We start from the raw sequence: 14,041 nt of genomic DNA, 5'->3' as shown, positions 1-14,041 counted from the left end.
GTGGTTGTTTGTCAAATTAAATAGAAAAGAAAATTAAACACTTGCTAGTAGCGAAAAATTCTTGAAAAAAGTTAGAACACAAAATATACGTACACAGGTCCCTTGCCCTTGCCAAACTTCCTGGGATCCTTAGCTCCTCCGGCTGGTTTCACCTGCTTGGCTTTGCACACCCTGTCGACTTCCAGTTGTCGTTTCTGCGTGTTTTCCATGAATTCTTTGTGATCGGAGATTAAATGTTCAGTAGCAGGGATGCTCATCGGCAACTCTTCTCTTTTCAGGGAGATTAAAGTATTCTCCAATCCCAACAACCATTGGATCAGCTCTTCCAAGGTCTCGTCCATGTCCCTCAAAGACTGCATCAGCGTTGACAGTTTTTGGTGACGTTGTAACGCCCATTGAGACACTTCCTCCCATCTGGATTGGATGACTTTGATCCAGTTTTTGATGACGTTCACTGCGTCGGGATGGGCTTTGCCTAAAATGCTGTGAGCCAAGTTTAAGGTCTGGTCTTTTTCGACTTCCTTTTCATTTAGTTGGGCGCGGAACTCGTCTAATACTTTGAGTTGTTCGTAGGCGGTAGCCTCGTCTTCTGGAGTATTTCCAACGAATCGAAGTTTGTGTTCAGCATCGCTCAACCAATCCAGAATCATGTTTACGGATTTATGTAGTTTTTCAGCTTCTTTAAGGGCATCATGCAACCTATCCGTTTTGACGTGAGATAGCTGAGAAACGGACTCCCAGAGCCGCGTCAAGTCGGTCAATTGCTTCCTGATGTTAGCCGCGTCCGTTTTACTGGCAGTACGTTCTAGTTCTTGTCCATTTCGAATTACAGATTCCATCTGGTCGTTACGTTTCTCCAGCTCTTTCTCAAATTGTCTGTGTAAATCAAACAGGTGAGTGACAGTGTCCAGGTCTCCGTGAACTGGACTATCTTGCGATAGTTCTCTTTCAGCCTTCTTCAACCAATCTAACAAAGCTGCAATAGCGTCTTTGTATTGACCAGAATATAACAAGGCTTCCTCCAGTTTTCTTTGTCTTTCCACGCTCTTGTTGCAAACTGAAGTCCACTTGTTCTTTAAATCTGCCAACATCTGTCTAAGTGTCGGTTCGTCGGTCTTAGGTGCTTTGTCCTTCAACTGCTTGCCGTTCTTCATTGTCGCGTCGTAAATAGCTTGTTTAGCCGATAAAGCCCTCTGGAACTCGTGGTGTTTGGACAAGCGTGCCTTGATCTTTTCTGGGTCATTGCCGGCAGCGTCGGTCATAAACTCATCTAAGTTCTGTTCGGTCTCTTCAAGCCAGTTCATTAAACCTGACCAGGAGTCGTGGAATTCCTTGGCCTCTTTGTAGCCTAAATCTAATGCTCTAGTACGTTCAGCTGATTTTGAGGCTACACGTTCCCAACGGTGTTGGACGCTGATCAGTAGATTTTTGATTAAAATAACGTCTTGTTTTTGGCTGAAGTACTTGAGATGAGTTCCTTTTTTGTCCAATGCTAACATAATTTCTCTATGGGCGCTCACATCTTTCTGGAAGATTTTATGTTCTTCTATTTGCTGTTGTACAGTATCTAGTACTCTGGACACTGGTTTCAAGTTGGTCAAGATCTTTTCAGCGTTTGTTAACCAGTCCACGAAAGCTTGTAAACTCTCGTGGAATTCTGTGGCTTCTTTCAGAGCGATCTCCAGTTTGATTTTTTTGTCATTAGCACGGGCAGTAACAGAATCCCATCGTTGTTTCAAAGTACGCAAATTGTGTTGCAGATTGGAAGCCGAGTTGGGTGGAGCTTTTTTCAGGTATTCCTGGCCCTGAGCCAAGACTGTTTCCACCTTAGGACGATTTTCTTCAACTTCGTTATAAATTTCCATAAATCGCTCGAGTTGTTCGGCTGCCGTTTCAGGAAGGCCTCCCACTGGTTTAGATGCTGCAATAATGCCGTCCACATCACCCAACCAAGATAGAAGATCTTGAATTTCCGCGTTAAATCTGTGTGCATCAGTTAGGGCGTCCTCAAGCTCTCTCTGACGGTCCGCAGCCTTTTGGACTAACGCTCGCCATTGAGTGTTCAGCGTATTAAGTTTTTCTTGAGTAGCTGAAGCCTCGTGTCGATCTAATGCATATAACACAACTCATAACCTGAAAATTAATATTAAAAAAAAACAAACCTTCTCCACTTTCGATAATCTGTCGTCCAGCATCATTCAAAGTATCCACACTAGTCTGGTGGGCCTGGATGTCGTTGATAAGCACTTTAAGCTTGGCCAGTTCGATTTCCAAGACCTGAGCGTCACCCGCAACGGGTTTGAGCTCGTCAAGGGTTCTATCAGTTTTTGAGATCCACACGAGAAGCTCGTTAAGAGCGTGTTGAAATTGACCCAAACGCAACAAAGCGTTTTCGAGCTGTCTCTGTCGTTCTACCATGCCTCTGAGCAGGTCATCCCATCGTCTGTTAACCGCCAAAAGTGGTTCTTTAATGGCGGCCGCCTGGTCGGCTGAAGTACGTTCCGTCAGTTCTTGAGCTTGTCTGTTACGCAAATAAATTAATTAAAATACGCTCGAAAATTTGTTCAGAGCGTTAAGACCCGTGGTAAAGCATGGGAGTATTAAGTTGATCAGGAAGTTAAAATTTCACTACATGTTCCTTGTTTTGAGAAACGTGTAGTGAGAATCAGCATTCTTTTAGGTATGTTCCAGCCCAGTTAGGTCCAAAAGTGCCCCCACTGAGTTTAAACAGTAAATCAATAAATTTAGACAGTTGGAACACACCTAACTGCTATATGCAAGACGCTGTTGGTAAATAAGATAGGAAATTTGATTGTAGTATAGCATAATTCCGCCAAAAGCACATGCTTAAAAATTTAAAGGAGAAATTTATAAGCACAGGAATTTGGTTTTTCAATAAAACATGCAATAAATCGACCATTAGTGGCTACACAACCGGGATATTCATACCGAAATAATATTGTAACAAAATTATAAGCCAAACTTCCTACTATCAATAAGAAGGTTTCTAATATAACATAAACTTAATGAAAAAAGCGGCTTGGTTATATTTTACTTTTAAGTAAAACGAATCATAACGTTAAAAATGACTGTAAGTTGCTTTCATAAAACTTTACTTTACATTTAAATAACTCATAACATCACTAATGTATAAGTAATCTTGAAATTTGGAAAAAAAATAAAAATCACTTACTCTCTATACAAATACAAACTGACTCAGGAATGGGTAATAATTCCTGTTCTTATTTTTGCAATGTAATTGAAATAAATAGTTAGAGATAATTAGTATAAATGTTAATAAAATATGGTTTTATAATTGAGTTCCGAGTCAAAGTACACGCCATCAGGCTGTAACTAAAAGTAACCAGTAAGTTAATTCATGCAGCAGTGGAGTCATTGTACTATGACAAAATACTGTGTAAAAGCCACTGTGGCAAGTTAGTTGCTAAATCGTGAATTACTGAACAGATTTGGTAGATTAATAGAAAATATATAACACGCAAGTAAAATTAACACAAAAAAGACGAAGACAACAAACAAAGCTTTAAAGCGTAAACAAAAACACATTAAACTGGTTTTTATAAAATCGGTTAAACATGGAGACACAACAGACGAGTTTTTTAAATGAAGATTTAGCAATTAAATGGGAGACAACCAAAATAATGTTATTAGAAACAAATTATTCACTTTACTTATAATTCGTCTTCAAAAAGCGAAATAATATTCCATTTTTTTTTTAAATTAATTGAACAGAAGTTAGTTTTAAATAAAATTTCCATTTTATCACTTGATTAATAACCTTTAAGTAACTTAATGTCTTTGTTTTAAAATATTTGATTCACACTACCCATCTCAATACTGCTGTGTCTCCATTCAGTATAAAAAATCATTGACAAATCTCAAGATGCATTAAAACACACGCACAGCTTGCGATGCAGAAATACGAAAATATCTTGCCTTATAAGACTCCTGTCAAGTCCATTTGTGGTGAAAACAAGAAAAAAAAAACAAAAGTTAGTGTCAGCGTAATAAACCAATAACAATGTGAATTAAAAAGAGATATAAAAAACATAAATCTAATAAACAATTAAATATTTCAAAATGTACTGACCTGTTCAGAGCTTCAACTTTCACCATGTGAGGATCAACTTCAGCCTTGAAGTTTTTGAGTTGGTCAATTTGCCGTTTCACGGCGTCAATGTCAGCACCAAGAGGACCCATTTTTTCAAATTTCCTTTCTGCTTTGTCCAAGAATGCCAGCAGGTCCTTCAATAAAATAATTAGTCTCCGCAAACCTATCATCTATTCCGTACACTAACCTGTAAAGTTTCGTGGAACTCCATAGCTTTCTCCATGGCATCGATCAGATTTTCTTCCCTCTTGGCATACAATGCCGTAATGTTATGCCATGCATTATCGAGATCTTCAATGTGCTTCTTCACTTCTGGTTTGTCCGGTTCTCCACACAGTTTCATTAACTTCTGTCCAGATGATCTAACTTGGTCGACTTCTGGTTTGGTTTGGTCGATTTCGTGCCTGATTTCTTGCAACGCTACTTGTTGCTGTTGGATAGCTTTCGGTTCAACAGCTGGCGGTTCCTGGCTGACCAAAGAGTCCTCCAAGTCCTTCAGGGTGTTCATAATGGCATGAAGTTCCTTCCAGAACCTTTGAGCTGCTTCCAACGCGTCATCTAGAGAATGTCCCCGATCTTTCGTAGCCTTCTGTACTTCATCCCATAAAGTTTTCAGTTTGTCCAGCTTGCGTTTAATGTCTTTAACTGCTGGATCGGCTCTATTGCCAGCTTTGTGGATCACATCGTCAGCTGCCCGTTTCACCGCGGCGTATGCTTCAGTTCGCTTATCTAAATCACTGACAATAGCATCGTTATCTTCAATCTGGTCTCGAATTTTGGGTACATGAGCGGAAATTGGTTCTTGGTTGTTCACTTGATCTGCAGTGTTGGTCAGGGCTCTTAACATGCCTTCAAGTTTATCAGAGAACAATGAACTTTCCTGCAGAGCTTGTTCTAAAGCTTGTTGTCTCTCCCTAAGCTCCAACTTCAGGGCTGCGTATCTTGCATTATCGCTTTCTAGAAGTTCTTGAACCTTAGAGCCGTCGTCTTCATTGCACAGTCGAATCAAAGCTTCACCAGTTTTGTTGAGTTTATCTACCAAAGGCTTATGCTCGTTAATAGATTGAATAAGCATTTCGTTTTTGTCTTGCTGTTGCGCGATAGCATCAGGACGCAATGCTGGCATGGAAAGCATGGAAATTTGTTCTTCCATGTCTCCTAGCCAGTTTACTAATCCAACATGGGTGTCGTGAAAATGTTCTGCTAATGGTAAAGCTTGCTCCAAGATGCCTAATCTATCAGAGCTAAGGGCTGAAACAGTGTCCATAGCCTCACGTAGGTCTTCCATTTTCTCCCTGATTAGTGAGGTATCTTCACTAGGAGGACTTTCTCTCAAAACTTTCTTTGCAGTCGACAAAACGTCGCGCACTCTACCCTTCTGGCTTGAAATATCATCATTCAAAGCTCTATGTTCTTTCAATTGCAGTCTAATTAGATCAGGTTCCGCAGAAGGTTTCTCGGCGTCTCTAATTTGTCCCTCCACTTCTCTGAACCATTCCAGAAGCTCATCAATATCGCCGGTAACTTCCAAAGCTCTTTGTTTACCCAAATGAATCCTTTCAGCGCGCCGTTGAATCTGTTCGGCAATGGCGTCAAATCTTCTGTTGTCACGAGTTACTAAGCCTTCAATTGTAGCTGCACCTTCTCCTGGGCTAGCTTGGCATAATTGAGGTCCCAAAACATTGATTGTCTCAAGCACTGGTCTTAATTCTTGCAAGTCCACTTCTAAACGAGCTATATCTCCTTCGCTGGGTTCGGCAGACTGTAACACAGCCTCAGCCTCTTGCATCCACTCGACCAGTTTGTTGTGATTGTTGTGGAATTTTTGAACTAGTGGCAGTAAGTTCTGTGCGTGTTTTAGTAAATCAGATCCTCGTGAAGTGAGATCGTTGTAGCGTCTTTGTAGTGAGTCGAGTTTGTCTTTAAGTTGTAACGCTTCATCAGAAGAAATGTGTCTCATCAGTTCTACTCCGGAATCAACAGTACCGTCAACGTCCCCTTGGCGACCTGCGATATCTTCAGTTAATCCAGTCAAATCATCCATTTGTTCCAAGAGCCGGTCGGTGTGCACAGCTAAAACTTTGTAACGAGCTAGTCTCTGTTCCATGGCATCCATCCAGGCGGCGAGATCTTGGTAAGTAAGCACCAGGTGTCGTAAACCTTGTCTAGAAGCATTCAGGAGCTGCCCGATATTATCACTAGCTTCCACTAAGTTACCGTAACGATCAGTTACTTCAGTCACCTTGTCTGCCAATACTGCAGCCTCGTCTTCCCCAACTAAGGACATAAGGTTCGAGGCCACATCAGCTAGGTCAGTAAAGTCAGGTTTTTTGCCAAGAATATCGTTGTGAAGCACTCCGTGTTCTCTAATTCTTTGTTGAATCTTTTCCTCATCAGTTGGTATAAGTTCCATGTCCCTGACCTTCTTTTCGCTTCTTTCCAACCAATCTTGAAGCGGCAACAATTTGTCCTGGAATTCTTTGGCTACTTTCATGGCATGCTCTAAGTCTAACGTTCTCTTCTGAGCTCCTTCGGTAAGTGCGTCAAAACGTTCCACAAGATCTTTCAATTGCTTTTCTATAGCCTTTCTTTCAGCTGGTTCCGCCTCTTTGGCAATTTCGTTACCCATATTGAAGAGAGATGTCATAGAGTTCTGTCGATCGAGTAACATCTTTTTCAAGAATTTTTGTTCTTGCAATTGGGCTTTGACGACTTTATAGTCAGCGGATGGGGGTTTTTGGTTCGCCACCAAATCTTCGGTGTCTGATAACCATTTGGATAATCCATCCAGAGCTTCTTGGAACTTGCCTGATTGTAATAAGCCAATATCAAGTTTGCGTTCACGGTCATTGATTTTCTCTTTTAAGGTGTTCCATTGATCGTTCATTTTTTCTAGGTCTCGTTCTAAAGTTTGAGTGTTTACACCTGGGGCGGCTGATTGGATCAACCCTTGCCCAAAGCGGTTACAACCCTCAACGTTTTTGTTTAGTGGTTCAACAGTAGAAGCGCGGAACTTCTTAAAGTCTTTTTGCTGCGCTCTGATGCCTTCAACGTCCGAGCCGATAGGTTTCAATTTTCGTAATTGATCAGAAGCATCGTGGATTCCTTCCAAAACATCGGCGTGTTTCAAATAGAAGTCTTCTAATTTCTTTAAAGTGTTTTCGAGGTCTTTTTCTCTGCTGTGAGCCCGATCTTCTAACTTTCCTAGTTGTTTCTTCAAAGCATCCACTTGTTGACGAGTTTGGGCTGTATCAGGAGCAAATCCACTATCTACTAAGCGTTCTCCTGCCGAAATTGCATCGTCAACGTCACGAGAAGCTTTTCCAATTTTGCCGATAAACTTGGAAACGTCTTCGATTTGACCGCGTACAGTTTTAATATCTCTACCCGGTGGTTTCATACCGTCCAACTCATTCTCCAATCCAGACAAATCATGAGACAATGCTTTGACTTTGTCGTTAAATTGAGTAACTGCAGTAGCTGCGGATTGGAGTTCAGAACAACGATCGTTAAGTTTTCCTTGTAAATCGTCAATTCGATCACCCAGATTTTCCACTTCGTCTTTCAAGTGGTTGGCGTCAATTCCGTTTTCTGTTGCTTCGAGACACAAATCGTCAGCTTGCTTACGTAAAGCTTGTAATGGTTTCTTAAGGTTTGCAGTTTCTTCTCTTAAAGCCTTGATTCTGTCGAGGAGTTTGGGGTCTCTTGAGGCACCACCTAAAGCATCATGAGAAGCTAATTTATCTTCGCACCGATCTAAACCGTGTTTAAGGTCTCGTAAATTCTCGTTAAAGTCTCCCAGACGTCTAGATTGTTCTTCAAGAGCTTGGGTGCGTTCTATTAAGTCGTTGTTCAGTCGATCCCATCGTTCTTTAAGTTCTTGAAGTTCATTCTTAACTACTTCTTTGTCAATGTCGCAAGAAGACACAAACGTATCTCCCAATGAGCGAGTGTTTTCGTATTCTCCAGATTTCTTCCACACCTCGTTTCTAAAAGCTTGCAGCTCTTTCAGTTGTTTTTCGATGTGTTTCTTTTCAAACGATTGTAGTCTGAGTGAGTCGATTTTGTCTTCAGCTTGTCGGAGCCATGGTAAAAATGATTCTAGAACATTGTAATACTTGCGGCAGTGTTCTTGGCAGGTCTTCAAACGAGTTTGTCTATCCACAGCCTCTTTGCGTAGTTTGTCCCAGGTCTGTTGGATTTTGTCTAAGTCTCTTTGCATTCCCCTTGTGTCACTCTTAGTAGATCTGGACGCTAGTTCTCTACCTTTATTAAGAAGCATGATAATTTCGTGTTCTCTAGCCAGGACGTCGCGGTAAATGGGTTCGTGGTGTGCTAGTTGTTGTTCTAACACGTCTCTATCAGCTGAAATCAACAACCGCTCGCTAAGAGAGCCTAGCTCGTCGGACAACCAGCCTAATGTTTTGGCGCAAGAAGCTTCAAATTGACGTCCGTCTCTGAGAGATCCTTCAATTTCAGCTTTCTTCAGGTCTAGTTTCTTTTGTAGTGCATTGAATTGTCTTCCCACTGAAGCTAATTTGCTTTGAATGTCTGCTCTCGAAGCTGGATCACTCAGTACTTCACACAGCTGAGCTCCATTAGATTCCAAGTCTGCAAGTAGAGGACGTTGGCCTTCTAGTTGACGTTCCAAATTGTCAACCTTGCGGAGCTGTTCTTCTGGATCCTTTTCGAAGGAGACTTCATCTAGGTTATCTGAGATTCCTTGCAAAGCATCTCGGAGTCGAGTTAACTGAGCATCAAACTCCCTACTAGTGTCAGCGGCAGCGCCAAGAGATTCGGCACGCTCTTCTAGCTTTCCAAGAATGTCGGCCCACTTTTGCTGAATGGCGGTAAGTTTGCTGTTAATTTTTTGGTGGTCTGGTGATCGGGGTTCCAAGTAGGACAAAACATCATCACCAACGTCAATAAGATGCTGCAGTTGAGGTTGCTGTGAGCGGAACTCTTCCCGTAGAACTTGTACCTGTTGTACTTGAGACTGAACCATTCTTGAGTCGCTAGAGATGGGCCCAAGGACAGTGAGCATGCGTTCTTTGGCTCCCAGCCAAGAATTTAGAGAGTCGTGAGTATCGTGAAACTCTTTCATGTCTTCCATAAATTTGATGCGGTTCTTCAAGTGGTCACTTAAACTCTTCCAGTGTGATAGTACTTCTTCTAGTTCATCGTTCAAACTGTCTGCTCCAATAGCGCCAGCTTTACGTCTCAATAAGTCTTTTACTTGACTACTGGTGGTGTCCAGTAAGGATTGTTTCTCATACATTTCTTCCAGAATGTGTTTAATTTGTTTGTTGAGTTTGTCAGCTTCGTCTTTAGTGTTTGGAACAACGTCTTTGGGAAGTTGACGCTGAGTTTTCTCCAAGAAGGTGCTCAATGTTTTTAAGTTGTCTTGTTGTCGTTTGACTTCCTCTCTCAAAGAGTCGATTTCAGATTGACGGTCGTTAATCTTGACACCCAGCATGGAGTATCTATTGTTGATTTCGGACAATTGTTGTTGCACTGGGGATAGTTCTTCTAAGTGGAAACCATCTTGACTTGAGCGTCTGGATGAAAATCCGCTTGAACCACCGGGAGATAAAGGACTGAGGCCTTTCGTTGGTGATGGGGAGCGTCCATCTTGAGAAGGCAAACGACCTGCCCGCTTAGTGGGACTGTATCCCTTGCGCCTTGAAGGTGAATCCGGCCGGTCTCCTCTGATCAAGCTATCGTAATGAGTACCAACATCGTTAACTTTGTCGATAGTGCTGGAGAAGTTCTTGTATTCGGATGAAATTGGCTTCAATTCATCATTTTGTTGGCGTAAAGTATCCAGGTGGATGGCTACTACATCTAACCGTGAAATCTTAGTCTCCATCCTAGTGAGCCAATCTAAAACTTGTTCTTTCAGAGTTTCGTAAGCGTTGTGTTGTTCGGCACGTAGTTTGGAAAGTTTAGTCTTCTCCTCCATGAGGTTTTCCAGTTCCCTCCATTGGCTTTCCATGTTCTTAACGCGATCACGCACATTAGAGGTGTCAGTCACGTCGCGTTTATTCAATAAATCTTTTCCAATTGCCACAACTTCTTCAAAGAGGGCTCTGTTGTCGTCGCGGTTTCTAGCAATCTCTTTCATTTGCAATGCATACTGTTCCACAGGGGCTTTAGCTAACTCTCTAGACTCGATAATTTCCATAATTTCACTGTACCATTTCTCAAACTTGGCTGCTTGGTTATTGAAAGCCACCAAGTCTCTGTTCACTTCACTAAGGAATACTCCACGGTTCTGTACTCTGTCAAATAATTTATCAAAACGAGTTTTCACGTCGTTGAGTTTGCCTTCTATTTGTTTAGCTACTCGTGCGTTACTGGTGCTCACAATGAGTTCATTAGCTGATAAGTAAACGGAGTCAATGGATGAGATGTGGGTGTCAATGTCGGACTGGAAGACTTTATGCTCGCGGATTTGTTCATCCAAACGTTCCTGGACTAAGGAAGCTGGTCTTTGCATGTTTTTGAACTGGTTCTCAGCTTGATTGAGCCAATCGATGATGCCATCCAAAGCGTCCTGAACTCCTTGAGACTGAACCAAAGCGGTATCGAGCTCTTGACAGCGATTTGCAATTTCGCTACTCAAATTGTTGTATTTCTTTTCCAAAACTTGAACTGGTTCCTCCAATCGATTGATTTCAGCAGGTGAAATTTGTCCTTCCAACGACTGCACTAAAGAAATAGTGGCTTGCTTCGCGTTGTCAATCAGCTTTCCATTCGCCACAAATTCGTTGTTCAAAGCTTTAGCTTTGTTCAGTTGGTCGGCTACTGTTTTCGGATCACCACCGATCTGTTCGTTAAGTAATTTGATTGCTCGAGGTTCGGCGTCTTTCAGCCATGCCTTGGCTTTGTCCAAAGCGTCGGAATAATCACGTTGTTTTCCTCCAACTCCGGACAATCGGTCAGACAGATTATTGGCGCGGTGTAGAAGGTCTCGGTATTGTTGAGTTACTAAGGACACTTCACTACGTACTGGTGAGTCTTGCGAGGAGATTGGTTCAATGTGTGGCAATCTTGATGGAAGAGAAGTTCTGAAGTCGTTCAAAATGCTCAGGTATTCCTACAAAAAATATCAGAAATGATAAACCTATAAATAGTAATTGCACAGGTTTGTTAGTAGAGTTTATGATAGCTGTGAAATCAAAATTGCATAACTAATGTGGTTAAGAGAAAATGCTGATTTTTTTGATTTCTAACTATACCGCCAGGTGGCGGTAAAAAATCAATATGAATCCCCGGCATATTGATTGATTAATCAAAAATTACTCATGAAATCTTCACTCGATGAGAATTTAGATGAAAAATCAGCATAATATCCAATTACGTTGATGGATTAATCAAAAATTACTCATGAAATCTTTACTCGATGAGAATTTAGATGAAAAATCAGCATAATATCCAGTTATGTTGATGGAAAAATTACTCATGAAATCTTCATTCGATGAGAATTTAGATGAAAAATCAATATGAATCCCCGGCATATTGATTGATTAATCAAAAATTACTCATGATGAGTTCTAGAAGTGTGGTTCACAAACCGCCGCGATTTATTACGAAAAATTTTCTAATTTTTACGTGATTTCCGCTGGTAACGCTCAGAATCTTGTCAGACAAAATCTTAAATATCTTGAGAACGAATATCTATTTTGAAATAGCTCGGTAGAAAGGTATTTTTTGCTCTATTAGATGGTCTAATACAAAGTACATTAGTTATTCTTTAGTTAGCTGGCCAACAACTAGATCGCCTTGATATCTTGATTTAAAAATATGTGATAGGCTGCGGAAAGAAATAAAGCTGTTTCTTTTGACATACACAAACTGGAATGGTTTGTCGTGAAGTGTTTAGAATTTAAAACTGAAAATTGATCTAGTGGTCGATTTGAATCTGAATCGTTCGTAATTTTAGAAGAATCGCTATTCAAGTGATCATAAATAGCTAGAAAGTATTTCCAAGTGTTGTCTCATGTTACCTGAATTGTTTATGTATAGTGAACGATGTATTTCGTTCTATTTATTTCCTAACGAAAGCTTCTCTTAAAACCAGTTTTCATTCTTTTAGTTAATGATTTTTTATGTTTAGCAAAAGTCGTATTTCTAGACAAACCGATATGATGAGCTAGTATTTTTAGCTTATGCAAAATGCAACCGAAAATGCATTACAGCTTCTTGATGTAAGTTCTTATGTTAAACATTATTTTTGTTACTTAGTTTAAAATTAACTCGTTTATTATAGACATTAGTAAAATGTAGAAAAACTGCTACAACATAATTATGTTATTTTTAAAATACCTTTTTATTTTTTTCACATTTTTACAATTATTCCATAGTTGCGCCACCTGACGGTAAAAACGTAAAAAAATATGTCCAACGTTTTCTTTTAACGACATTAGTTATGGATTTTATTTCAATGCTGTATATTTCATAGTTTCCGAGATATACCTAACGTAACCAATGACCCCAGTTAGTGGAACACCCGGTACAACGTTTTATGCACAAATGATCTTTGGATGGGAAAGTTTAAACTAGAGTGTGGTTCATGTTTACTTTACCGCCCGTTGTCTTGAGAAACGGGCCGTAAAAAGGCGTAAACTAACATTACAAAACAATAATTGGAAAGTAAATACTCTTAATAAATCTTACCTTGCCCTCCTCAACAAACTTCTGCGCAGACATGGTAATAAAACGTAAATCTGCTTGATGGGCAATAACGTCGCTGACAAACTCTCTAGTGCTGTCAGCGCTAGAATCAAGACGTTGCAAGTCGCTAAGAGCGCGTTCCTTATCTTCCAAGATTCTGCGCGCTTTTCCTAACCACGTAGAGAACGTATTCAACTCGGTCTTCAATTTAGCCAGTTCGTCTTTGGCGGCCAGTTGACGTCTGAGCAGTTTATCTACTTTGTCGACCGCTTTATCAAAACGCGTTTTCAAAGTGCGCGAGTTCTTTTCCAGCGTCGAGATTTCACTCTTAGAGAGTACATCACCTAAAAATTTGTTTATAAATGTTTATCTAAGGAAGAAAATTGGAGAAATGGTTTTATGCTTTTGTTGTAAATTCAGTTATTGAAATACATTCCATAACAAAGTTGGGTCTTACCAGCAGTTAACACAAGTTGACGCACTTGATCAGCACAATGAGACACTTGTCCTGAATGTTGTTCCAGATCATCCTTAATCTGTTTCATGGTATTAATTTGATTACGCAATTCCTCCTCCACTTCGTGGATGACATCTTGTGAAGAAATCCTATCTTCCACATCGGAGATCCAACGCAACAATTTCGACAAACTTTCATCGCATAATTTGTACTTCTCCTCGACGGCTTGCTGTAATTTAAGTGTTGATTAGTCACGTAAGTTTTTAAGAAAATACCGGCATTCGGCCAAAATCGCCAACTATCACCGGCTGCTAGACGTAAACAAAACATATAAAAGCCTTTGACCAGTTCAGTTGGTCAGGTACCTAGACCTAACACATGCATTCTGAAGCAAGCATACATAAATATGATCTCACAATGTTAGCAAACACAAATAACAAAAAGAAAACAATGTTTGTTGTTACCTATGAAAAGGGTGACTTAATTTAGAACCTGCGAAAAAACTAAATAAAATCATAATTAAACAAATAAAATAATACAAAAATTTGATTACAATGTAAGCAAACTGTTAAATGTTTCAGTGGTCGTTAAAATAATAAGTGGTCAATTACTACCATTAACTGTTATTTTTATTAAACTGATCATAGATATTCACTCAGCACTAAATAATTGTGACACACCTGATTTTTTGGTAAAATCCTCAAATTGTTACACTAATTAACCGATTTTACTATACTTGTTTGGTATAGGTTCATTATTTGGCTATAATCTTGAAA

The 14,041-nt window shown here is 40.2% G+C and overlaps 1 protein-coding gene across 46 annotated transcripts in view; it reads right to left on the bottom strand.

Annotated features, from left to right (window-relative positions):
• shot (dystonin-like protein short stop) overlaps positions 1-14,041 on the bottom strand; it is a 203,854-nt gene that overhangs the window by 22,731 nt on the left and 167,082 nt on the right. For 31 of the 46 annotated variants that reach the window (XM_081973581.1, XM_081973574.1, XM_081973590.1 and 28 more), the window contains 7 exons: positions 13,266-13,494; positions 12,812-13,152; positions 4,320-11,231; positions 4,112-4,266; positions 3,958-3,969; positions 2,163-2,521; positions 94-2,107 (listed from right to left, as the gene is read on the bottom strand). In XM_081973581.1, coding sequence (XP_081829707.1) covers positions 94-2,107; positions 2,163-2,521; positions 3,958-3,969; positions 4,112-4,266; positions 4,320-11,231; positions 12,812-13,152; positions 13,266-13,494 — 10,022 coding nt within the window. The remainder of the gene's footprint in view (positions 1-93; positions 2,108-2,162; positions 2,522-3,957; positions 3,970-4,111; positions 4,267-4,319; positions 11,232-12,811; positions 13,153-13,265; positions 13,495-14,041) is intronic. The other 15 variants (XM_081973608.1, XM_081973610.1, XM_081973611.1 and 12 more) reach the window with 1 other exon arrangement.

The sequence above is a fragment of the Ips typographus genome, linkage group LG2 (assembly GCF_016097725.1).
Source record: "Ips typographus isolate SLU linkage group LG2, UJ_Ityp_2.0, whole genome shotgun sequence".
Taxonomy (NCBI): Eukaryota; Metazoa; Arthropoda; class Insecta; order Coleoptera; family Curculionidae; genus Ips; species Ips typographus.
Note: the sequence above shows the minus strand (reverse complement) of the source record. Positions and strands in the feature narration are given on the sequence as shown.